The sequence below is a fragment of the Opisthorchis viverrini genome, assembly GCF_000715545.1.
Source record: "Opisthorchis viverrini unplaced genomic scaffold opera_v5_321, whole genome shotgun sequence".
Taxonomy (NCBI): Eukaryota; Metazoa; Platyhelminthes; class Trematoda; order Opisthorchiida; family Opisthorchiidae; genus Opisthorchis; species Opisthorchis viverrini.
This window is the reverse complement of record NW_008751979.1, coordinates 210,277-236,799: the sequence shown is the minus strand read 5'-3', so window position 1 is coordinate 236,799 and position 26,523 is coordinate 210,277. Positions and strand designations below refer to the sequence as shown.

At 44.1% G+C, this 26,523-nt stretch overlaps 2 protein-coding genes across 2 annotated transcripts in view; one reads left to right on the top strand and one right to left on the bottom strand.

Moving 5' to 3' along the window:
- T265_09970 (hypothetical protein) overlaps positions 1-26,523 on the bottom strand; it is a gene marked incomplete at both ends in the record, with an annotated part of 74,844 nt that overhangs the window by 18,273 nt on the left and 30,048 nt on the right. The window contains 4 exons of the mRNA XM_009176206.1: positions 3,507-3,601; positions 10,756-10,973; positions 21,516-21,661; positions 22,154-22,265. Coding sequence (XP_009174470.1) covers positions 3,507-3,601; positions 10,756-10,973; positions 21,516-21,661; positions 22,154-22,265 — 571 coding nt within the window. The remainder of the gene's footprint in view (positions 1-3,506; positions 3,602-10,755; positions 10,974-21,515; positions 21,662-22,153; positions 22,266-26,523) is intronic.
- The window catches only part of T265_09969 (hypothetical protein), a gene marked incomplete at both ends in the record, with an annotated part of 29,070 nt that continues 2,703 nt past the window's right edge, over positions 157-26,523 (top strand). Inside the window, 2 exons of the mRNA XM_009176207.1 lie at positions 157-279; positions 13,768-13,881. Of these exons, the coding sequence (XP_009174471.1) occupies positions 157-279; positions 13,768-13,881 (237 nt within the window). The remainder of the gene's footprint in view (positions 280-13,767; positions 13,882-26,523) is intronic.

The following is a 26,523-nucleotide window of genomic DNA, read 5'->3' as shown; positions in this document are numbered from 1 at the left end:
CGGCGGGACAAAGCATTTTTAATGAACGCTGTAGGCACTGTATACGACAACGAGAGTAAAGAAGGCTCCCTGCTTCTTTCGAAGGAGAAACGGTGGTGGTGCAGTAGAATCGACGGGAAAAATCCAAAGTCGAGGCAATAGGTTTGACAATCTGTCATGATCCCACTCGCGACCGGTCTGCAATACATCAGCACGGGAATTCTCTACAAGGATACATCACCTCCAAGAAAAGAACAGGATCTCCCGGAGAGCCTATCTTTGACGCTCGGGAGACCGCACGTTGGTCCTTGTTCCTGAGTGAATCAACCCAACAGGAGGCTTTCCTATCAGGTAAGGTTGCTTTTCAGTTCCTCATTTACTCATGTAGCTAGAAGTAAAACAGAGCTTCTGGAACAGCGAGGAATAACCCTTTCCTATCTGTCGATTAATCGAAGTTTCGCCGATCAGGAAACGGCTTGGACCCAGAATAGTAATCTAGAAGTGACTGACAACCTACAGGCGAAATTACAAATTAAATGGTTATCCAGGTGGGCAGAGACAACAAACAGCATCACCTTTGTTTTGTAGGAACGGAGTCTCACCGATCGGCTTGTGTTTAACAGTGATTAAGTTCGTCTTGCTTGAATCGTCTTGTTGGAGACACATTTGCATTGGATGCCACATGGTACAATGATCATTTAAACGACAAATGTTGGTGACTGAAAGTGACTTGATTCACTGACTACAGAAAACACAGTGACTCTTTAAGATGGAACCATTTCGAACAGGGTCTCAACGCGTTCTCCGTGGTATAATATCTCTTCTTGTTACCTGTGGCGTCCGAAAGGAATTCATAATTTGGAATAATAGGAATTCACGTAAGATTAAGATTCAATTTTTTTTCATGTGGCGCAGTCCAAATGACCATAGGTTAGTCTCAGGATCTCCCGTAATTTTATCCTATCCGTTTTTCTCTAAATGTATTTCATACCACCGTAGCTACGTAATTAACTTATTATCACTAGTGTGAGTGGTGGACACCTCTGCTTTTATCACAGGGCCATCCGGAGACGGTGAGATCAGAGCATCAGCATTGATCAAGTTTTACTTGTGTACTCAAGGGATTCCTACACAATCATCCCAGTCAATATCGGTTAGTCTCTAAACCAAACTGTACACTGGTTCAGGGATAATAACGTTAGCAAACTCAAAAATTACGGGCTTGAATGTACAAACACCACCAGTTCTGGGAACGTTATTCATACAATCGTACAATCAATTCTGGAAAGAAAAATGAATTTACGAGTGATGTACCATGCTATCATCATCATCATCGACAGTATGCTATCAGTGTTTAACAATGATGCTTGGCTGCCGCACAAACATGGTTTATTTGAAAACCTTATTGTAAAGGCAGGCTAATAAAATGAGTGGAAGTTCCTAAAGCAATATCTTTCCGGCGAAAATTTGCAACTGAACTCCGAGCTCAAATCACTTTACATATGTTCATGTCACGTAAGTCAAACAGTTGGAGTAGCGCAGACCAAGCATGTTTGTGAGTGAGATAACTCAGAATTGGCAAGTATAATCTATTTGAAATCGAAGGGTTTTCAAATGGAAGTATGATCGCGTATTGCAAGTTTCATAACGCAGTGCGGCCTACTTCCAAAAGCTCAGATGTCGGTAGAAGCTTTTCTTACGTGCTGCCTATATACTGTCTTTTATCAATGAGTAGAGTCGGGGCTTGTAGCACATCAAAACAGCGAACAAGTCCGAGATTCGAATTACCTATTTGACGGAAACTGTTCTCTGAAGTGAAATACAAACCTTGGAGAAAAGCTGTGGTACCGGATGCATAGTTATTATATCTAGCGTAAACGGAACGGTCTTACTACCAATTCAATCCACGGATAGCCCTGGTAAATTATTTTCACTTCACTTCTCGTTTTTCTGAACCAATTCGACAAACAGCATCACTTTAGGATCAGCGGGGGACGGCGCAGGATTGGCTGTTTACTAAGCCGATCGTGGTTTTTCGGCGAAACGTTCACAACATCAACACTAAAAAATGTGTGTTATTTAGATCATAACATCCCCACCAGTTAAAGTTGACTCATTTTAAACTCAGGTGCTCCAGCGATGATCCCTGTTGTCCGCGGCCCACGTGATCTTCCTAGCACTTGGCTGGGAATGTAGCAAAATCTAACATGGCGCCCATTAAAATAGCGGTTTAGAAATCATTTCCTATTCGGATTTCGTCATTAGGTGATTGAACTCGGAAGCATCTCACAGCCTATCTTCCATATTTCACTTGGCTTTCCAGTAGACTAATACCGGTGAGATATGTTAATGTTTGGTGGAGGCTTCGTCCTACCAGTGAAACCACTATGTGCTGAAAAGCCGAGGAGCATTGTATAGCCTTTCACCCTTACTGGGAATCATCAGCAGTGCGCCTCACACGAAAGTCAAGGAAGTATGGAGCCCGCAACAGTCCGGCTACCAGATTGAACATTTGGCCGTTTGGCCGCGAGCAGCTGGTCAAAAGAACGATAAACTGGAACCTAGACAGAATGTATCGCCAATCATCCTTCAACCATGGACACCACATCACCCGATCAGGTGTCGATTGGTTCCATTAAATTACTTTCCATTATTAAGTGGATACGGTTACATACTAGTGAAGCATGGAGTTCGGCAACCCAGTTGATTTCCTCGGTTACCAACCGCGTTCAAAGCTAGAAGCCATAGTAGAAACAAAAAATAAACAAATTGTTCAGTTGAGCCTAGCTGCCATGCAACCCGAAGGACGCACGAGGGCTTGGATACTGCCAGGTCGGGTCAGAACCACGGACCTTCCGGCGCTCTAATTATCTGACGCATCTCGTTCGTAGTAGGTTGAAGTCATAGAGTCCGTTCTGGCTGCAAATTCTCCCCAAGCCTGGGAGCACCGTAGGGCTGTTTTATCCTCATCTAGTGCACGCCTCACGAATCTCTGCAAAAGTCTGAACCCATTCACACTACGAATGGCCGATTAGCGGTTTGATTAACTTATAATTGAATAAGATAAGGTGCTACTTGTATTCAACCAAGAGGATTGCTTTCATGTACCCAGGTGTTGCAGAGCGAGGGAGAGAGAGTTCAATAATATCGACTTAGCTAGGGGAAGAACTCGTTGAGATAAGGCAAAGTATGAGAAAATAATGTAAGAACATCAAAGTTCATTACTCACAGACCAATTTGGTGTACGCGTCTAGCCATAGCCAATTCGTCTGAGGAGACAAAACAAACTCGCTGATTCTCTCAAGCAAACTATGTCACCATCCCTCATAAATCGAATAACTTGCTCGCATAACGCACAATACCAATTGAGTTATGCCACGATGAATACAGTAACTAGCTGCGTTTAGCAAGAAGCGAACGGCAAAAGATCGATGGCGCTACCGATTGTTCGCAAACATAGTAGGACAATAAACAACATTGTATCGTTACATTAGGTTGTGCGACAGTAAGAAATGGATACCACTCACCTTTATTATTGTACACATCGAGGTAGTTCGGGGCGGAGAAAATGGTTATCAAGGCTGGGAAACCGGTCTGGCGACTTTTCCTATACATCCGGTAGCTGGGTCGTGGGGAAGCAGGCAAAAACAACTTCATATAGGATTTATACACAGGCACACGCATGCGCACACACCTGGAACGGAAAAACTAGGACTGATCCAGGCACTTCGTACATGTGAACTGCGGTCGCGTGCACGGCGAAATTTTGCCATGGCAGAAGATCGATAGCGAAAACGATAAGATAATGTCCCAAAACACCCACTACAACGACTTCAATGGTGCATATGGACACCAAGTGAGATATGACCTTGAATATCCCCACAGAAATTGTAGAGAGAAGCGAATAGCGAATGTAAAAAAAACTCGGGGTCGAATAGAGTGTAGCGAGGAACGTGAGTGAAACCAGCAAAAGAACCGATAGACTATCGTGCCCGTCATCCACATTAGACGGCAACTGAGAAGCATCTTGCTTAGTTTGAATAAATCTTCTAACTGAACAGCATGCCAACGTCACTAAAACATCCACGCCGGAGGCATCAACACAGCCACAACCGCGCCATATCTATCTGTTTAATAAACAGCAATCCCTTGAAAGGCACCACCCCTAAGGGAGCCATTCCATCAAAGTCCACAGAATGCGATCCTAACCAAAGGTTCACAAAACCTCTCATACGCAGAGAGAATACTGACTACCTCCCAAGAGAGTCAGTAAGTTTCTGTTGAACCAGCTGAGTCGATTCACACTCATATACAGAGTCTCATTGTTACTACCCGGGCTTGTGCCTACTGTTAAACTGTGAGCGACCACCAGCGTGGTTTCTTTCGCAGCACCATTTCTTTGGCCTCTCGATTGGAGCATAAGTAATCATTCTATATTGTAAACTATCCATGCACAACTTTATGGGTGAAATTAACGATGTCTTATATGCTATTGAAAAGAGAATCGCTATCGACAACAATTAGCCAGTATTATAAATTAGAATAACACTGGTATGAAGTAACGACAAAAACACTCCAGTAAAAGATGGAAACAAAAAAGGAGACTAAGATGATAGTGAAAATAGGTTTGAACGTCCCTAAACTGAAGCGATCAGGGACTAATAGCTCAGACCGAACGGTGTTAAAGTAGGCACACCAGACACACTATGCTGGAGTTAGATGCCACCAGCGGTTTGACGCGGGGTGTCTTTTGCCGGCCTTGCTCAGCATAAAATCAGACCCAACGACAGACAGGGGTTAGCCTGGCATTTTAGCTAAGATCTGACGGCGTGTTCACTACTTGGACCGGTTACGTGCCATTTTCCGTAGGATTTTTTAGACATGCGCAAGGAGAATCAAATGGAATCAACGTAGGCACTCCGATTGACGGTGATGTTGGGATTTCGTGTCACTACGCCACCGTGTTATGGCCTTATCACCAAGTACATTTACCAGCGTGGAATTCACTAAGCAAAAACCAACTCTTTGGTAGATGGCGGTTGAGTATGGTTGCCACATGTCATAATTACTTTGACATAGTGGGCCTCATTATAGGTGGTCCGTTTATGCATAGTTTAAGTTCACCCATTCTGGTTTGTAACTCCCTGGCTGTCTGACCTATATAAATCTTCCTACAATCGTTACATTTTTATTTTTTAGTTTATTTTGTGTACACAGTCCCTAGTCCTATTAACCGGAAGGTGATGCTTTAACCGCACCAATAATGAACGTAAATTCTTGCCCTTTTGGAATGCTACTCTTATGTTAGCAGTATTCAAAACCGTCCTAATGACTCCAGATGTCTCCGTTTTAAATGGGCGACTGTTGATCCGATCCACTCATTGTAGGGTCATGGTGTTGGGATAAATGCCCGTCTTAGTTGTTGCTTAAGTAAAACCACCGGGTACCCACCGTCGTTTGTTACCTCAAGTTGTGCTGCTCTTCGGTTGACCGCCTCTGTGCACAGTGCTCTTACTCTACTAAACACTGCTTAAACTATACTAGTATATGCTGACTTTGGGTGTCCTGATGACCAGTTTAAGACTGTATCACTATCTGTTGCCTTCCGACAAATAGATTTTTTTCATTTCCCATCACTCATGTGTGTCATGCAATCAATATAGCCCCATGCTAAACTTAAAGTGTTTGGACTTTAAACGAATTCGTTAAGGTTATCGTGGTTTATCACAACAAACATGTCATCTATGTGACACCAGAAAGCCCTCGATGGACACTCTAATCCGCCTAAGGCTTTCTTTTCAGTCTTCCACGTACACATTACCCTAAATTGGAGATATTTGAGTCAACTACCTCGTCCGGCGTTGTGTCTGCTAGTAACAACCACCTAGCTACTCGGAGTCAGCAACTTTGACAGTCAGACAGCTTTCATTGGGTTGCATATTAAGTGTAAACACACTTTGCTCAACCGAGATGTCGCGGCTACCTAATAAAGCAGCCATTATTAATCGGGTCTTCTTTGAGGTATTTGCTCTTTTACGGTGGTGAACTGTGTGCGGTCTCTGAATTGGACCAAATATTCCCGATTATACCTATATAATACCCGTTAGCTGGCGTTCCAAGCACGTGATTTCCAGGTCAATAGTGATTTTGTATGCAAAATGCACACCCGGAGTATGTTTTGTGGTATAATTAAATTTTGTTGTTCACACTGGTTGAGTTAGAGAGTAATTAATCAAACGTTAAAACGATATGATCACAGGTTAAAAGACAGTCAAGATATTAAGAAAAAAAGAGAATCAAAAGAATTTCTCGTGTGAAGACAATGTCCTCTGCCGTGGCGGTCTTTCCTCTTTCGTTTGTAGTCATGAACTTGGGGACAGTCGCATGGTACACTCAAGATTACAAACGATAATTGGTACCTCAGTCTTCTAGCTATTTTCACAAAATATCCGAATAGCCGCACGTATCCATGCACATTCCTAATCTAGTGAGCTAGCTCAGTCAATCAATCAATCAGCCAGAACTACTGAAGCATTCACCCATTCAAAACAGAACAAGCGTGAATGGTACAGCGGTGATTTGCGAAACAAACTGTTGGTACAATCTGACAGGCTATGGGCAGTGCGCTGGACGTCAAAACGCTTGTAACACGTTTCATTAGCCAACCCGATGTTGGTGTTTCAACAGGAACAAGCTAAGTAAAAGGGTGAAGTACTATGGTAAAAAGAGACTGTTCCGTCTGTGTAACAGAAGGCACATCGCGTATCGATTCAGTATCAGGGAAACTAATACTCCTATCTCCGATTATCACGGCTGATTTATTGGGTTGGCATTTGTCCAAAAACTGACAATGGTCGGTTTGAACCCATTTGACATGGCAATCGGATGGCAGAAGGTTATATTGACACCATCGGTAAAACCCGATGTCAACCGGTCATGTATATTGAACCCTTCAGGAACCCTCATTTCCGTAAGATTCGCGTACATCACCATCCATATTGGATAACTTCATCTCTAATCCTACTATAAACAAAACAATAATCAAAATGTTTTCGAAAAATGTTTGGTAAAAAGCGAGGGAAAGCGATGTCAGATAACGTGGCCTCAGCAGAACAAACTGTGAACTTCCCAAGAAAAGTGGAAGAATTCGGTGTACTTAGTGAAAAGACCAATAAGGAGCGATCCCACGGAAAAATGAGTTGTCTGCTTGAAAAAGTACACACAAAGGAAAGTATTGCATATGCTCACGTTGAAACCACACTACTCTACTTCAGATTTTCAGCCGTCAAGTTGGAGTTTCCGATACTAGTTAAGAAGCAGTAACCTTAACCCTTTTGTTTCAAATCCAAATAGATGACGCCCATTGCACTCAACTGTATTCAATTAGGGTGTTATTAAAAGGTTAATGCAGGAAAATTGAGTTCAAAGAAGCACGTATCCTCAACTGAGATTAGTTCTCGCCCAAAACTGACAAACCGAAAGTGAGGTCACATCAACCGATGGCAATTAATTTGTGAACGGTGAGTCAAGAAGGTTAGGCAGTAGGGATGGCAGGGGGATGAAACTTAATTCAGTTAGATTGGTGGTCTTAAAAACGTTGCAACTAGGAGTGCATCGTCTGTCCAGGACCAAGCCACGACACTGTTGGTCGACACAGTTGTGGTCATCACAACTAAACTTCTGGATGGAGATCGACGTCACAGTTAAGCTAACAAAACAAAAAGCTGGAGCGGATAAAGCAGCTCTAAGAACAAAACCATGGTCATGATTATGAAATAAGGTAGACATTCAAGAATGCCCGAATCACCAACCAAGAGCCAATTGAGTTTACTGTTTGTAAACTGTTTACGGCACACTAGTCAGGCGATCTTAGACGCTAGATGACGTCTACAGAGAAATCCGTCACCGACAGGCCATGGGTAGGTTGTACATGAACATGCATGTAAGGGGAGAAAAAGATTTCAAACAAGAACTATCGCACTAAGTGTCCCCCACCCCGCCTGAAAAAACGCTCCCCGAAAAAAGATTCATCACCCGTATAGGTCACTTTTCGTCGGTTCCTGTGACTTCATTATCCCGTTATTTGGTTCTTACAGAGGGGGTCTTGGTGGTACAGATTGGGAAACTCCGATGCCTCAGAGAGCTGTGATGCACCTGTACTTCAGGGATATAAGAACGTTACAGACAGGCAAGAGCTCAAAAGCTCCCTTGCTTTCATCAAGGTGGTCAATTCACAACCTTAAACCTAGCCCGTAAATGGACGTACGAATGCATGAGTGCTAATGAAGGCAAATGGACGAAGAAGTCATGGGATGGTTGAAGAATACTGAAGCATAGCTGGCATCTGATTTGGTAGTCAAACCAGGGGACATCGGCCCATGGCACAAGAGCTACAGATAGTTTGGGCCTTGTCGAATGTGTGCTTCACGCAGGCCCTCTGCGTCGATGCAGGCCAGAAGGAATAAGATCGGCGGATCAGAGACCTACCACGAGCAATCAGCTAGCCTAAACATGATGCTTTGAGAATGGGCACCGGAACCAGTTGATGGGTTATCATGGAGTAACCGACGTCATTTGTCAATTCCTTCAGTTCTCAACGCAATCAAATGCCTCCCCAAGTGTAGCTCATGAAATTGCCAGATGTTTCACCCAGTTACACACGGTCAAGTTGGTAATGGACAACCTGGTGGTATTCTACCTTTTGCACGATAGCGTCGGGTAGGCACATAGTGAAAAATGGAACAAACTTGCCTCGAATCCAACAGGTCACGTTCAGCGGCTAGACTGGTGAGTATAATAGTCATCTACTAGAATGCGTGGTTTCGCATGTTAGAGAGGTTCACACAGTTGCGGCTGCATTGGGAACAAACAGTCCAGTCACAATGGCCCGGTCCTTTCGCAGTGTTGCGAACTTTCTCCTCGCGCGCCTGCTTCACTAGCCATTCACCCGGCTGATTTCTCTTTCTAGTCCGGCTACTCAGAATTACCTGAGGGCGGGACTTCGGCTGCCCCCAATTTCGAGCTCCAATCTGGGAATCTTTAAGATTTAGAGGTACGACTACACATCCAAAGTAGCCTGACAATTGGAGCCAGTTTGGCATCCGGCTGCATCCTAATCTAGCTGTGTTCGCACTTCAAAGGACTGTGGCGTTCGAGATTCAGTCGTCCAGTTCGATCCGAAGGATTTCACGCAGACACTGCACTTGGTATCAGTCAGGAACGCGACCATGTTGTCTGAATGGCGTTCAGGCTTCTCCTGCGTGATAGCGAAGATAGCAAACATCCCCATGTAATGATGTCTTGGTGTCTACGTGCAAATTCTGATGGCTCCAAATGCGCTTCCAAAAACGACCGAATGCTCCGATGAGTTTTGCAATTCGTGCGTTGGACTCATTATCAAGTGCAAGATCTGTGGATAGTGTGCCATCAAGAAAGCATAAATCCGTGTATCATGCTACCTCACAACCACTTAGTTGGATCTTGGCGTTTCATATTGAACCCCCAAGGCAATCTGATAGACGACAAGCGTATCAGATTTGCATACCAAAGCGGGATGACGCTGAACCGAATGCCCCTTAAGAATGTGAAAATATGGCAAAGTCGACCGGATTCTGGACTTCACCGCAATGTTTTGGCCAGGAAAGGCTCCGAAAAACCGACCAATTCGAAATACCATGTTATATGATCTTTGCAATGGCAGAACGGCTCCGCGCAGTTGGCTGAGAATTGATGTTGCATAGGATTCGTTCGAGACAGCTGCACAGGTTTGCACGGTGGCTTCCATTTCATTGTGGGGTTGCCAGATACGCTTGGGCAACCAGGTTTTTGTGAGTGACCCAGTGTTTCTGTGTTAACTGAGTGGATTCGATGAACATTTAGTAGAATAGTTTGTTTCGCCCAAGACATTTCTCCTGCGGCAAAAAAGTCAACCGTACTCAACCGTTTCGAAGTCCACTCAGTCGCCCAGGATTGATTTCCTCCAGAATACCAACGACTAGTTAGTTGAGCAGCATACCAGCCGTAATCATGTCGGCAGTGCATAAGAGGTGCGATTCTCCGGACAAGACTGAGATGGTGACACGTCTGTTTGCATGCAATACATGTTGGTTTCCCTCTCATGTGGGATACCGGGTATGCGAACGATCAGCACAGAAAACTGTAGGCTAGATGCTGATCCCAGGCGTAGATCATAACAGCTGAGAAATATATCATCTTGGGTGTTAGGACAGCCAAGTTTAACTTCGGACTGAAAACAGTGATATTCGCACGATTGAGTACCCAGAGAATTAATACACAAACAGCTCGAACACAAATGACTCGGCGAAAACGGGAAATACGGATTTGATTCGGAGATGGGGAGGCAAACTTCGAACCCGAAAACTTTTGCACACAAAATAGCGTTTGGCTCTCAAAACACACTGACGAAAATATCGGCTTAAATTCGTGACTTATGGATCCAAAAGTATGGAAGGATGATGGGTTTGCTTCAGCTAGGAACTACTAAACTCCAGAGGGCTTCAATTCTATCAACTAACGAATCAGCAATTCCATTCCAAAAGAACACAATTCTGATTGGGTTAAGGGAGTATTAGCACAAAAAGAAATCGGAACATAGTATCGCTAGAAAAAATCTCGTCTGTTTGGCAACCAGTTAGTTGTAAATCAGTCTTTGTGCAAGGCATTTTGGTCTTAAAAAGATAGAATGACACAAAGAATCGAAGTCGTTAGACGAGGCAATGGGCGACCGTATTCCAAACATAACGTACGAAAACCTACCCTGCATCCTGAGCTTCGTGAGCACGAATAATCGACAGAAGGTTATTAGTTTGCAAGAAATGACAACAGGCGCTGAAGCTGTAGAAATAGGAGCATCCGCGGACAGTGTTGTGGGTAAAATGTTCTGAAGACCGTTCTTGACCAAATTCTTCACACGGGTCGGACCAAAGTAGGTCACACATAGCCCCGTAGGCCGGGGGCTCCTTGAACCGATCCAGCTATTCAAAACAGAAATAATTGATAAGGTGACAGAGCTGGGCACCACGTTTGGCTAGCAACACGAGGATTTTGCGTTTTGTGACTTTAGCGAAACTAATGGAATATGTTACAAAGCGTCACAAAGATGAAATGGGAAACGTCGTCACTACAGCCGACAAAGTATGCGAAACATCCTACTAGAAACACGGAAAGAAGACTAAAGATTTCGTAAAGCTTATATCCCAAAGGCATAAGGCAGCTAGTTCAGTTGCCTGTTACTTCGTCTTCATTTAGAGTTCCATTCAACGCAAAGCCAGACAGAAAACTCCCTGTTCGTATAACTGTGACGACAACAATATTTCCGACAGATGAATTCAACTGAAAACCTAACTCCCGTGGTGGGATTCTATTCACCATAAGCACCCAAGGCTGACCGTGGCTCAAGACTGGTATAGAAACTATATTCAATTGTGAATTTTGTGCTCGTTCAAACTGCTTTATGTGGGTAACCATATCAGAAGGGATGAAAAGAATACAAGTGTTTGAGAGCAACAGTTCGTCTCAGCTGGATCTCGCACCAGGCCAGTGTGAAATCAACAAACCTGTCTTCCGAACGGCATATACAGTCTTGTAAGCCCAACAACGAACAATGGAAAACCATGAGCGTAAGGAAAAGCAAACTCTTTGGATGTGTGATTTAGCCACGGCAGAATCGTCTCGGTGGATATCTGAAGGTCCGTTTCAGTAATCAGGAAATTAATCAATAGGCCTAATGGGAGTGAGTAACGGAATGAAATGAATCCGTTGGATGTTAGTTACCCCGTGGATGAATGATTGATCATAACTGGACGGATGTGAGCTCATGGAATGAGAGATTATCCGATAAACAGGATGATCAATTAGAAGCGATGTTATTGTTGAAAAACGGATGTTGTTTAAGGTGGTTGGCAGAAGAGATCGTTCATCAGTTAACCGAAATGACCAGGCTTGAGATTCGGTTGGTGCCAATCTTTAAACATGAATAAGACTAACGAACTGTTTTGACGGTAACACAGGAGATAGCATACATCAGTCAACACTTTCCACCCACCGCTACATGCAAACAGGGCTGGGTGGGGAAGCTGTGAACGCGACAAACGATAAGCTCCACAACCACTACGTTAGACTCAATCAGTCAATCTTCAACTATGTTCCTAGCAAGGAAACGCACCACCAATGAACCTCCTCTTTAAAAAGAAAACAGTTTTCAAAATTTTCTGACATTTGGATAAGTCGCTTCCCTGTTCCAAGAACTACCGTTCATGAACACTGGAACTGATCCTTACGTTAAGCTACTGCCCGCTAAGAGATTCCCACCAAGATGAAACAAGAACCGAAATGCTCTGAAAACAGTATTTTCAAATGAAGTGGGACTATACACGAGTTTCTAGAGCAGCGACGACCATAAAATGAGTACTTTGTGAAAATTACGCGAAAAATAGTGTTTACCTCTTTTTTACCAATTAGAAAAAGACTTATAAGCCCCCTCATGGCTCTTAGTGGAGTCGCTTCTCTGCATGAACCAACATTAGGCACCTGGAGGTTCGGCGCATTGAGTTGTACCATGTGAAGTCCGGGCAATCAAAGTGCCCGATTACTGTGTTCCGCTTAGATAAGGTAAATGACATTAAAAGTTTAGGCGGAACACAGTCTTGCAGAGCATCTATCGCCAAAATAAACCTAACGATGTACCGATGGCATCAGGACAACAATTTCCGTCCCAAATGTCCTCAGTGATATTATATTCCAACAAAAGCGCATTCATATAAATGGAAACAGGAATATGATGTTTTTTCTTACAGCAGTATTTACTGTCTAGCAAACATGTGCGGATAATAACTTTGGAAGGCCTCACAGGTCAGAGAGCTCAAAGTTTTGGAAAGTGGTATGTCTGATAATTATTTGATTTCGTGCAGGTAGTCTTATATTGTTGGGAGCTTTATAATTCAAAAACCATTTGACTGATGTTATTGTCGTGAGGTCACAACGCTATCCAGATCAAGTTCAAATTCAGCTAATGAGGTTGAGGCTGCTATGCACACCACTTGTAACATTTGATTACTGCTTACTTGGCTCATTTCGTCCAACAGGTGGGCACATGAGAATACAGCAATTAGTTAGCACTATACCTCAGTTAGTTTCACTCTTGAATGTCTACCAACACAACTGATGCATGCCTTACACGCTGAGCCACATTGGTGTTCATTCTTGGTCATGTAACATAAAAATGTGTCGCAAAGCTACTGAAAGTTTTCGAGCATTCAAGCAGAGTCATTACTACAAGCAATGCCTTCTGAGAACACGTAAAAGATTATCACATCAGTGAAATATCCGAGAATGGTGGTCAAGCATCTGTTTCCAGATTGACCTGATACGTCGATTTATGTCAACGGACACCGGCGCACAATGGTGACCGCACCGAATAGACCAGGGACTGCATTACTAATAAGCCGAACTCCGAACACATCGGCCGAGTGTTCTGTAGTTATAGATGATTCGACCTGATGCCGTCCGCACGGCGATTACTGCAAGTCACTTCTAACACCGAATTGCTCAATCAGCAATGGTCACGGTACCGCCGCGGACACAGCTATCTGGTGAGCTCGGAAAGCTATGATCCCATAAACATTCTTTATACACTGATGTCTTGCCAACAGATCACTGTGTACTTGCTGGTGGCCTACTGGTTCAATTCGATCAGCACACACATGACTCTAGCCCTCGTAGGTCGGTATTCAGGTCCAATAACTTCGATGATACCGTTAGATCTTTCAGGCTTCATCCCGGCTCAAAGCTACCAGCTTTGAGCTGACGAACGCCAGTTCGCACCTCTTTGTCCATGCTGCCCTGTTTTCCGCATCTGCATCCCACTTCATGAGACCCATGCCGGTAACTTTTAGTTTTTCGACCAAGTTGTTTGGATATCGAAGGATTTGTATGCCAGGGCACCATGTATTTAGCTGACTATAAAGAAGCTTTTTGGGAATGCTCTTCCCGTCCAGTCAGAACACATATCCCAGTCAACATGCCTCGGGCGACTAAGTGTAATCGAAGCCTCTATTACATCACAGTACGTCCGTAGGTGTTCCTCCGTGCCAGGAGACAGCTTAGTTCAGCGAACACCAAGTAGTATCCTGAGGCAGTAAGTGTGAAGGCTGCCCAATTACCGGTGCTTAATTGACATGCCACCCGAAGAAAGCACAAGGGCTAGGCTAATGTCAGGTATGCTGTACGCAGAATGTATGGCGGCCCCGGTGAGCATAGCACGACAAGCGAAGTGATATGGAATTATTGTTGGTTGTGGGAAGCACAGTTGTGCACTGGCTGAGCTTGTGACAAGGCACTCAAACCTAGGGAGGACAACTATTAAGGATCTACACGAGTCACCAGCACACAGATCAAACAGTAAGGTAGCGGTGTTTGGCAAGAAACACCAGCGCATTAGATTGTTTGAAGAAAGAGCCGCCACACTCGTTCCAAACAAGGAGCCTATTTGGTCAGACCTCTAACCAGAGTAACCAGGAATGTGAGTCCTCGAATTTCGCCCCTCAAAATGGCCCAAATGGTCAAAAAGACGTGCATACCGTCGCACCATGATAAGGTCTAGTCTATTCGTGAAGCAAAAGTCGGATTGGATTTAAGTAGTCCGAATGTGGGTGTTGAGTCGGCCGGTTTACACGTAGATCCCCTTTGGAGGGAGGAGTGATGGAACTAGATATCCGTTGTATCGTGACTGTTTTGATCCCTTCATTTACGGTCACCACGTCGTGAAACAAACCCGCTCGAATGATCATGGCCATGCAGTATACTTTCCAGCAACCGAAGTTCGGCTTCAAGGTCGACTAAAAGGTAGATACCATTAGCTTCGTCAGTAGGGCCACTTCCCTGGCTGAGGATCCCGGGACTCCAATCACCAGTGGTTAATGACATTGGCGGAAATGGCCCAACAGCGCATCTAGTAGCGTTCGTGCATCAAAGCTATCGCCTTCAATGCGTAGTTAGCCTTTGCCTCCAAGGCTTCGTTGTATATTCCACTTTCCCGTCTCCCGGTGATCAAACTGTAGCAGCTGGAACTAATGTGGCTATGGCACGCGGTTTATTGCTGATAAATTGAATTGAATTGAAATTCAAGACCCGGCCGTTGGTGATGGTGTATTGTTCCAACTGAGTTGATTTTCGGTTGATTTCAGTTCACAAACATGGAATAACTAAGGTGGCAGGTCGGGACGAATGAGTTTTAGAAAGCTGGATATTGCAGGAGAAAACATATAAATGAGCTCCAAATTTTGGCGGCTGAGAAAATGAACAGATAAACGCGACATTTTGAGGAAGGGTGGCTTGTTCCGAATGGTATGCAGAAACGAAGAGTAATATGATTGACAGTTTGGAGCACGGAATGCCGGAAAAAATCCGAGCATGCATTCCGCAGGCGGAACAAACGCTCGCCAAAGTGAGTGTTGGTTTCCGCGCCCAATTTAGGGTAGCGGAAGCAAAGAGCTGGTCAACCTCTGACCTGATAGACGGGTATGGAAGGGATTACGAAAACTTTGGGTGTCGTCGCGTTGACACCTTTCAGAACTGGGTCCGCGTGATATCCGGTGCGACTGGCTGCGAGGTATGATTCCTGGTCGATGTCTGCGGTGTCCTTGTCGTCAGTTTGTGTCCAGATTGCCTTGGTGAGTGTCTGGGGATATACGTACTTCGAAATGATTGTGGTAGGCTAATATTAACTCCCTTTCCCATCCATTTTTACTCTTTTCTCCAGACTAAGGATTTTAAGTAGATTACGCATGCGCGACCATGACGTTATGCCATCGATGATGAAGATGAGCATGTATAAAAGTGATTCTTCCAGTTATTAGAATGCAGATAAACAGGGTTGAACCACGTCGGAAACGAACACTTGCTGAACTTGGGAAAGTATGGAGTAAAGTGGAACAAATGATTGAGCGACAAACCAGTCGAATTACCAGTACGCTGAGAAAGGTCATTTGAAGTGCACCAGTTCGGCAAACACAAGTGATGCAATTCTTTGCCAGAAAGTACGATAAAGAGTTACGAGGAGTAGGTGGGAGCAATCACATTGGAACGGATAGTCAGGTAATGGTCGGAAGCGTCTAGCGCAACGGACAGCTAGATGGAAGACGCGCAGGAACAATGAAGAGTCGTAAAGAATAAACCCACTACAGTTTGCAATGCAGGTCGAAAATGAGACAATTTAAGATAAAGAGGCTCGGGAAGCAGAACGACACAGCTTCACGACGTGCCTGGTCAGTGTTAGAGAAGAAAACAATTACTTCGGGATTGTGGACTTGAAATTGATGTGGAAGTCTATTTAGAATAAGGCACCTGCTTAAAAAATCTATCTGGGCTTATCGTCGGGACCAGTAAGGATCTCAGAGGCATCATTGCAGTTGAGTATAAACAGCGTACTTTTTTTCCTTGGGGCAGAAGGATAAACAAAATTTGAGTTAAAAGTAGGGATATAGAAGTTTGAACCTCTGTTAAGAACAGAATAGGAAGAGTCCCAGACAGAAAATGTGAAGAAATATGTTAGCATCCTTCTTCAAGCCTCTAATATTGAACTCCCTAACAGCATCATAACACTGTCATTAAATGTATTCGATATGAAGACCAGTAATGCAAAACGGTGGCTCAAGCGGTTGTACCTCCACAGATGGCACCATGAGATGCTGATACGTTCTGGCTGCTATACTACGGAAGTTCCAAATTTCCGAGTCCCCCAAGGTACTGATTACCGCAATACTCCATCGCTACCTTAAATGAACGTCAACCGCACTACTATGCAGCCACGCGAGAATGAATGGTATAGTGCTCATCTATTATCAATCATTCGCTCAGCTGTGACACCCTTTCGGTGCCTTACAACCAGGCTACCCGAGAAAGCACGAGGGCTTGGATACTGCCAGGTCGCCCAAACCTAGACAGAGGAAGTAGAGAGGTAGCGACCGGGTTCAAACCACGGACCTTCTGGTCAGTAAATTCGCGCTGTAACCACTTGAGCCATCAAATTAACCAATAGATCATGGCATGTGTATTGTCATGAATCGCGACGAGGACGAAACAGGTGCACAGTGCTTCTCCGTTTTCCAGATGGGCACGGAATCCAGAATTGAAAAATTAAATAATTTTTCTGTGATTGTTCACCTTGGCTAATACATCGCTACCTTCTTCGTTCTCATAAATCATTTTTATAACCCACGTGAGGTCCGAGATAGAAGCATGCAGTTCATACCGATCATCTGACCGTCCATTCGAAGGGCACGGTTGTTATCCTCACACATACAACCGGGCGGGAAATTCCCCAAATGAAACTAAGTGCGTTCAAACAACATTCACGTAACTGCTATATAATAAAATGGTTGACCAAGTTGTTACGGGTATTAGTGGCATGGCCACCTATTTACCAGCGGCAATTAAGAATGTCTTATAAGTGGAACTATTCGTTTAAGTAAAAGTAGAGAAAAGAAGACCACGAGACACCAGAAAGTCGAGTAAAACAAAGGCACTCCTAGCTTGAATGGATTGCTTTAGTAAACATTGCGATGTAATCTAGTAAAACAATAGATACTAATGGCTATTATGAGGCCATCAATAAGTTTCCGATTTCTCAGTAATCGTAACCACGAGGGATCCCTCAGCTACCATCATCCCATACACTAAGGGTTTCAAAATTATTTTTTGTACAACTCTAATTTGTTTCTGGGGACTCTGTGTGTAGCGCACCTAATGTCAGAAAGCAACATAGCCGATGTGTAAGTGAAGCTCGAGTAGTGTATGAACTGGATAACCCGATTAGAACGATGTAGGAGGGCCGGCTTAATATGTACTGAGATGTACACCAGATCACTGTTGTTTTTCGGTTTTCAAGTTAAATTAGTTGAGTCCATCCCGCTCCAAGGAGAAGTCTAGTAGCATTTACCCAGCTAGAAGCATTCGGCAATAACTGGTGTCTTTACCACAACATAAGTAAGATTTTGAATCCTTGTGTGAGAAGGGATACAAGAAAGGATACCAATCCTTCCGCTGAGCAACATCAAAGTCAATGGTAGTAACTAGTTGCTGAAATATATAATCAAGCTAGTTAACGGTGTTGTATGGTCGTTCTTACAAAGCCATATACGTTTTATTTGAACCAGTCACGCTCATTGTGATGTCATCCATCCCAGTGAATTCTATTGGACGCTAACAACAGTCATCTGCGTGTTTGTCCGCCAACCGTATTTTATAGGGTGTACATTGGCAGTGAGCACTTGCAAGTAGCACAGTTAACCTCAGTTCCATAGCACTCGACCGAGGATTTACACGCCTACAAGTCCGCCTTGGATCCAAACCACTTATAATAAGGAAACTACTCACAAGGTAGCTGAAAACCTTCGACAGCCCACGACCGGTTTCGCCCATCTTGGGGCTCATCAGGTAGGCGCAGTCCGAGTTTCCGTCAACCTTATGATCTACTTGGACCCAAATTGCACTGTTTTCAAGAAATACACTTATAATAAGCTGTTTTCATCAGAATGGGAATGTTCTTTGGAGAATGATTAGGATTACGGCGACTGTTATGAAAGCCAAGGCGGCCCATAAGATTACATTGATGAGATAGGATTATTTCCACACTTGCTTCGATGCCTTCATGAACCAGGGAGTTATATCTGATGGTTCGTCAATCTGTGGTATCTGCTGCTGACCCGCTCCAGTGCCTAGTGTCGGAGAGAAAAGACTCACAGAAGGGAACACAACAGCTATATTCCGAACAAGCGAGTGAGTGCGTGCGAGTGCGAGAGCGAGTGCGAGTGCAAAAGTTACAACGGCCCCACGCTATTTAAAGGGGACTTTCTGACATTGATCCAGGCTGTCTGATAGGCGTTAGTGATCACCCATCAACATCGATCGTGCCTCTGTGAAAAGCCTGAACGCTGATCACATTCGGTCGTGCTTCTGTGGTCGCAAGAACACTCACCAGGTCTTGCTGAATTGATTGAATGATTGATTGGCCTGGATGCTTGCCGGCTTTCCAGTTGAGTTTTTGCTGGAGCAGTAGGTTCCGGGCGTTCTGAAGTTGCTTTCAGGAATCTGACCTTCCTGATGAAATAGGATTATTTCGACCCTTTCTTCGATGCCTTCATGAACCAGACTCAGTTGAAACCGACCGTATAAGTTCATCGAACTCCGAGAGCGTGCAAACATATGAACAGGGACTATGGAGCTACCGATAACAAATTAACTAGCGTTCATGATGATCAACTGACATGGAAGTTGGACGTTGGATACCCCTGTGGACTCTTAAAAATGACCTAAAAGCGCTAGACCCTGTGAGTGATGTCAAGTGCTTTTGCCAGGTATCTATATTCTTGTGGAATCATAAGATAGTAGTTGTCTCCAACCTTGAGTGAGCAGACAGTAGGCTTCTTAGAAAGCCATTCGCAGAAAGAAACGTACCAACTGGATGTCATCATCCTAATCGACACTGATGCTTCGCTGCCATGAAACCATAATTTAACTGAAAGCATTGTTGTGAAGAAAATAACAGCAGTACACGAACCGCTGTTTGGGCCACTTCAAATTGCATAGAGAAAAACAGCATTCTTTTCGGGAAACGATGACTTGGTATGCGTAACACATGGCCACACCATCCCAGCTTCTGGTGCTTGGGACATAAGTTTCTTGACGTCCCTGTTGCACGGCCGTAGTGAGTGCTTGCTTCAACATTAAACAGACGTGGATAACCAGCAGCAGTAATGGCAATGTATGAGGAAAGTATGGACCAAACAGCCTATAGGATATACCCCACAAGTGCACTAGACACTGATGGTACGGCTCACCCTGAGTAAGTACTCTACGCTGAGTTACGAGTGGAACTGTGAAGATGATGAGTTGGCGAAACCACATTATTTCAGATAGTGGCTTATTCCATACTTGGTTCAGCGGTTGAATTACGAACGATCTACTTCCGCTACCACTTCCCAGGTTCGATTGTCGAGGTCCGTAAATCCGAATTAATGCAAGTTTCGAGCACTGTGCAAATTTTCCGCCTTACAAATAAGGATAAACCCTCTTACACCTGGGCAATGACGAACAACGAGAATTCTACCACTCAAAGGGTGCTACGCAACAAGTCTCCATCGTCACATGCTTCTGCCGAATCCACTCAGCCTACCCGATAGCACTGTGGACCTTAATACACTGAAACGAACACTTAATTATACTCTCCAATGGACTGCTAGTAAGTTTTGAAATCAGCGGCCGCCGCATATCAACAAAAAACAACTGATACAACGAGGAGTTGGAATGTAGAGAGTGGAGAGATGGATAAGAAGTTGGTCTGGTGTGTTGGAAAGTACAGTCACCTCTTTTCAAACTGAAATCATCAGTTCAGCGTCCACCGATGTCCTGATGATTTCAAACTGACTTTCGAAGACAGGCCGCACTGCATGGGCTACTACCAACTTAGAAGAGATCATGCGGGTCTGCCACATAAATGGTTACTTCACAGAGGGGAGTGAACGGTAAATCAAAGGCTGTAAATGGGTCAGTGAACGAGTGATCATGCAGGAGAACCCGGATTCTGAAGGCTTTGGAAAGGCTGAGATTAATGCAGTAGATGTTTACCCAAAACGCACCGGTCAGTTGAGCAGTGAAGATAACCAAGGATTCCATACAGTTGGATTCACTTTACGTCATTTCTTGAGAAGGGTGAGTTGTTGAGGCACCAGCTTACGGACTGGAAGTTCCGTAGTTTGAACCCAACCTCAGCATCTTGACCGATCTTGTCTAGGCTTGGGCAACCTAGGAGTATCCTAGCCCTCGTACCTCCTTCTGCTGGCATGGCAGTTAGGCACCGAAACGGTATTTCTCGTATTTCTCAAAGAACCACGTATAACTATCTGTCCTACGGTCGTATGAAGTGCTTATTCCAGCTGGTACTCATTCATAGCCAAAAATAACATATTTCCGCCATACTAAGATGTGGGTTAGAAAAGTAAAGTACCGAGTTTCCCACGTGATTTATCTACCGCAAATAGTGTATTGATAAACCAAAAGAGGATTTGCAGTAAACTTAAATGTCGAAAATATCATCAAAGGCAAACATAAAGGGACATAATCATTGGGCGAACACTAAAGCTCATCAAAATTTATCATTTAGCTCTCGCGTGAAGCATTACAGAGAACACCGAGGTAACGACCTTGTCGTTAGGTTGCAGCATAGTGCGTCAGTGCCCTCCGCGTGAGACTCTCCGTTAACAAACCATAGCTGGATAACCTGGTAACTTAACAGTAGTCTGGTGATCACGAACACTTATAGTTGAAATGGTGACGGTGGGCATCTGGAACCTATGGCACTTGTCGGTGGGACTGTTCCGGTGTGCAAGGCGTCAGCATATATTTAATTGGCATTTTAAGAGGGAACCTGGCATGAGTTGTGGTTCCCAAGACTTTTCAACACTATCACAGGTTTCTGAGACTGACTAAAGCATTCAAGCGTTTGATTTTGACAACCTTACCTTGCGGATATCGTTTAGGGTGTGCAGTTCGGGTGAAAGGCCACCGTGAACACATAGGAATTGTTGATTGATCAGTGCTGCCAGGGGCAAACAGTCGAAGGCCTCCATACAAGCTTCGTAAACTCGTTCAGTGCTTTTCATTACACCTGGAGTAAGGACAAGAGAATAAAAGTGGAATGGAGATAGACAAGTTGAGCACTAAGAGTGGGTACGATGAACGATCGGGATAGGCGTACGGGAAGTGCTCACAACTATAAGACAATCTATTTAACAGGACGCTGAATATGTGGAAGAACAGACGCACATCAACAAAGGGGAAGGACAGGCGACGACAACTGAATCTATCTGGTAGGCTAAAGAGAACACCCGGCATCCTCCGGCCAATCTCCCTGTGGCGACTGATTCGAAGATTTAAATGAAATTAGCTTGTAGATAACAAGTTACAGCAACTTAAGAGCAAACAATTTAATCTCAAACAGTTGATCCCTAGGTGCCCGACAGTCTTATCTACTTTGAGTTCTACACAAAAATGTGCTAATGTTACCAAATGGTGTTTGTGGGAAGGTCATCGAATGTGAAGTATTGCTCGTGTGTTAAACAATGGTAATAAGAAGTTCCTCATAGATCAATTAACTTACATTCTTGTCGAAATGTAAAGTACTGTGTCAAGTGCCGGCATTCGTGATTCCCTCGAAGAAGGAACAAACTGGTCGGGTGCAGCATTTTCAAGCAAAATAGATAGATGACGCACTGAGGAGAAGAACGAGAATATAGTTGTCGATGGGTTGAAAAGGATGAGGGCGTGAATACCAATTCATTATTATATCGTAAAGCGAGAAGAAGGATTTTCACTGTTTCATAACTCGGTGGGTACCAACTAAGCTGCTCAATAACTGGTGAGTAGTTATTTCAAAGAACATATAATCAATCAAGATTAATGCTGCATTCGTTTCACAAACTGTGTCACAACAAGTCGTACAGATGTTTAGATTAGGCGTCATAAAGTAAACTCCAAACATCAGAATTCAGCAGCCCAGATTACGATATCAGACTGAACGCATTCAACGGGGAATGGTTAGTATGCCTAACTAGACGTCTATTTTCTAGAAAACCTATAGTAAGAGTACCGTCCTCGATGCATATTTACGATATAATTACACCATATTTGAATTTCAATCAGTAAGCTTTGTGCTCAAAAAGTAGTACGCTTGAACGGTGAAGTGTGTCACGGTTACGACTGCTCTTTTTCGTTCTAATAACGTTGACGAAAGAGTATTCCTGGAATACTCACCAATACTAGTGAATCTTTCTTTGTGTGTTGTACAGTAATAATAATTGTGATGTGCCCACAGTCCACCAACGGTCTCGTCACATTTGGTGCGGTTCTCAGATTTTAACCTTTTACCATAGGATGTTATAACGAGATTCAAAGTTCACCAAATAGTTGAAAAGGTTATGCTCCCCGTCCAAATTTCAACTTCGACATGCTCTATCGTGGTGTCCTTCCAGTTGCGGTGGTGTTCCGGAATGGTCCCTATATTCCGACACACATGCGCTCTAGCCCATAAAAGCGAACACACAGACGTAACCTAATATGTTGTAGTTCAGTCCAGTTGATGACCGATGGCTGCCTCCTGAGGTGACTTCGGCATGACCTCAAAGACAGCGACAATGCAGATCACCAAGCTCCAGAATATTCCAGTCGTCTCGGTCCATTACACTTTCACACGTGACACTGTTCTTTAAAGCTCACTGCTCACAAAGGCTCCATTAACCACCAAACGCACAGTGCACTCAACTCACGTGACCCACATGGGTGGAACTAAACCAGATCAATAACAGCCGTTGGCCAGGTGCGGAAATACTGTGTTTACCCTACAGGTTGATGAGTGCATGAACAGAAAAAAGATCTTAACAAGAAAACCACATTGCACTTCTAGTTGGAAAATACAAAGCTATGCAAGCAGATACTCCAGTTTTGCCCAAACCCTACTCGGTGCCGTTGACACAACAGTCAAGTGGACCAAAAAAACTCAACACAAGGAGGAGGCCGACGAAGTGTATATACATCTTGCTTGCAGCATGCGCCCCTGGAAGCAACAGTCGGTTGCCATATATGCGGACTTCAAGTTGAGGTCAGGCATTAGAGTCCAGCAACAGAAACCGACTCGAATTAACCGCAAGCTCGTCGCTAGCATTTGAACGGGGATTTACTTACCAAACATACGAACAAAAAATAAGGAGAATAAGGTACAAAAATATCATCAGTAAACATCCATATGAGACTAGTTTGAAGGTATACATGCAAAGCTGCATTCAAGATAAGAAGCTGGAATCCGACAACAACAAAGCGTAACCAGGATTGGGTTGTTGGTGCCAGTCTTAAGTAAAAGTACTTATATCCGCTCAAAAGATAGCGCGTCATACTCGGTCAGGAATTATCGTAAGTGATATAGCTGCAGTAGATTCGTGAGAATACCTTGTTGCCACACAATGCGTACTCACACGAGTTATTTGGTGTTCGAGAAAAAATTAAAGTTGCCTGAATTTTTGGGACCACTTGCACCTGATAGACCCCAAGAACGATGAAATCAATAGCCATTGGCAGCTGTGTACAATTAAAAGTGACCCAGAACTAATTAGTATTCTTTATACTGCTTCACTGGTCCCACGGACTCCCTAACCTAATGACGACATCCTATATTGCACCGCCTACAAAGTACATCATCTGTGTCGTCACTACTATACAAAAAGCTCAGGTACATATTTTTGGCGAACATCCTTAGCCCACCTGGTCTTCTGCGAACACAAATGGTCTCCATACGTGTTGTGAAATGTGTGGAAAATCCCCGAAAAAGGAGTATCAATGGGTTTTTATCTGAAGGACAGTTTGACGGTCATAGTATATTACCAGTTTGGTACCGAGAGGGTAGAAAACGCTACCCATCAATTTTTCACATTGGTCTTCGATGGGAGAGGAAGCTAGGTCTTCGGAACAGATAGCGTGATCTGCAACCGAAAAATGGTCTCCCAAAAGTCATTGATTCCAAATCAAACCTAGTGGGACAGAACATAAGCAGTCTCAGATTGGGGATGATGGGGTAGTGTGTGCAACAGACCATCAATGCCGTCCTAAGGAATACCAATCCAAATTACACTCAGCAAACCACTAAACTATACAAAGTTGTTCTTCAGCACACCCAGCGACTGGTACAAAAATGAAAACTTCACAAATCCACTTGAGAAAAGCTTGTAGATGCCGCGATAACACGGCTTAGTCTCAGTCTCGCTACCGAATCAAAGACCACACCCAAGGAAAATGAAGCGGTCTGTTTCCATAACATGATTCAGGATTGCTGATGGGTTTACAATAATGATGATAAACCCGAAAGTTATCTGATTGCTGTGTGAACACGATCGGTTTTCTGCACTAATTGCGGTCGTGTCAGGGTATGTCATCATACGACTAGAGATGCTGAGGATCATGTAATTGATCCACAAAATAGTCAGTGTAACATCTCTGGGGTAATTGGTCGGAGAGCTGAAAAACCTTCAGCAGCGCACTATTTTACATCTCTGTGGAAACACCTGATAAGTAATCACGCGACTCGAACTTATTTTTCAATCTGTTTCGGTAGCTAAGGGTCACCTCTATCAGGGAGAGTAACCCAAAGACAAAGAGAATAAGTAAAACAAAATGAGTAGATCGGTGATCATACAATCGAAATGTATGTAGTTTGCTTGTGACAGGGCCAAATCAGGTTACACCTTGCTGCAAGCCCGGATATGAACGAGTAATCGAACCAGAGTCAACTGGAAACGACTGCAATGACCCTCTGTGGTTGGAACCGGCAGCCTAGTGGACGGTGTACGTTCACCATTGCTGGGTTTGATGGCTAATGCTTTTGAATACACACGCTGAGGTTGAGGTCTGACACGCTGAGGTCTGACTACGAAGCACATGCGTTTTGAAACTCTACGCATCGCTCTCTAGCTGACAAGTGAGCAACAATGGCAGAGTACTGCTGAAGCCATATTGGAAGATTACCTTTCATACCATAGATCCGTACCTCAAGTTTCATCCAACAGATATTTCTGGACAGCTTTGGCACTGTATCGTGTAAATTCCTTTAACTCGCTTCCCTTCTGGGCTGAGATTCCTGTTCCTACCAGAACGCCGTTCTAAGTTGATATCCATATGAAACACTGCATGTAGGTTGTGGTCCAAAAAGCGTTTCTCTGACGGATTTTAATGTAACGGGAATCGAAGTTAACCCGGTATAAATTCAAAATTACTGCCGTTTAATAGTGCATGGATGGGCTCGTTTCGGTTCCTATGCTGTTTGCTACATCCCGTATATTCCTAAATAGAAGCGCACTGTTTTCGAAAAAGCTTGGTGACAATCGGTAGATTTATTGCTGGACAATGTTTCGCTTTTGACACAAAAGCTCCGTCAGGCCAAGTGACTAGGTTCCGAGGTTGATCGATATTTAAGGCGGAAGGAGAACCAATTAGCTAAGTCAAGCTAAATCTCTGTTGGGTGTCGGCCGAGGGATTTTAGTGTGTTAGAGTGGTCGAACAAGTGTTGGGTCGGTGGGGAAATCTACATGTGTTTGGGTCCAGCCTAGGGTCTAGTTCGTCTGGTTCGGTTCATTTGATGGTTCCTCTTGAACTTCGTTTGAACCTTCAGTCAGTCCATGTGGGTGAGCTAGAACTAAGAAAGTCGTGTAAGAGGGATGCTGTGACCTTTGGTCGGTTGGGGTTTACACCCCCCACCCCCCGGTTTTTTCTAATGATCCTAAGTGGATTGACAACCATATCGTCACGTGTCAACTCGGCTTATCTAAGACCGCCCTCCATACGCTCGCTAGCTCCACACCTTCGATTCTATTCACGCTGTGAGGCCTAGTGATTTCCACCGCCTCGGCTATCAGCCGCTGTGGTGTGAATCGCAGTCCCCGTCTTAAAACTTCCACATTCTCCAGATCTATTCTATGTCCCGTGTCT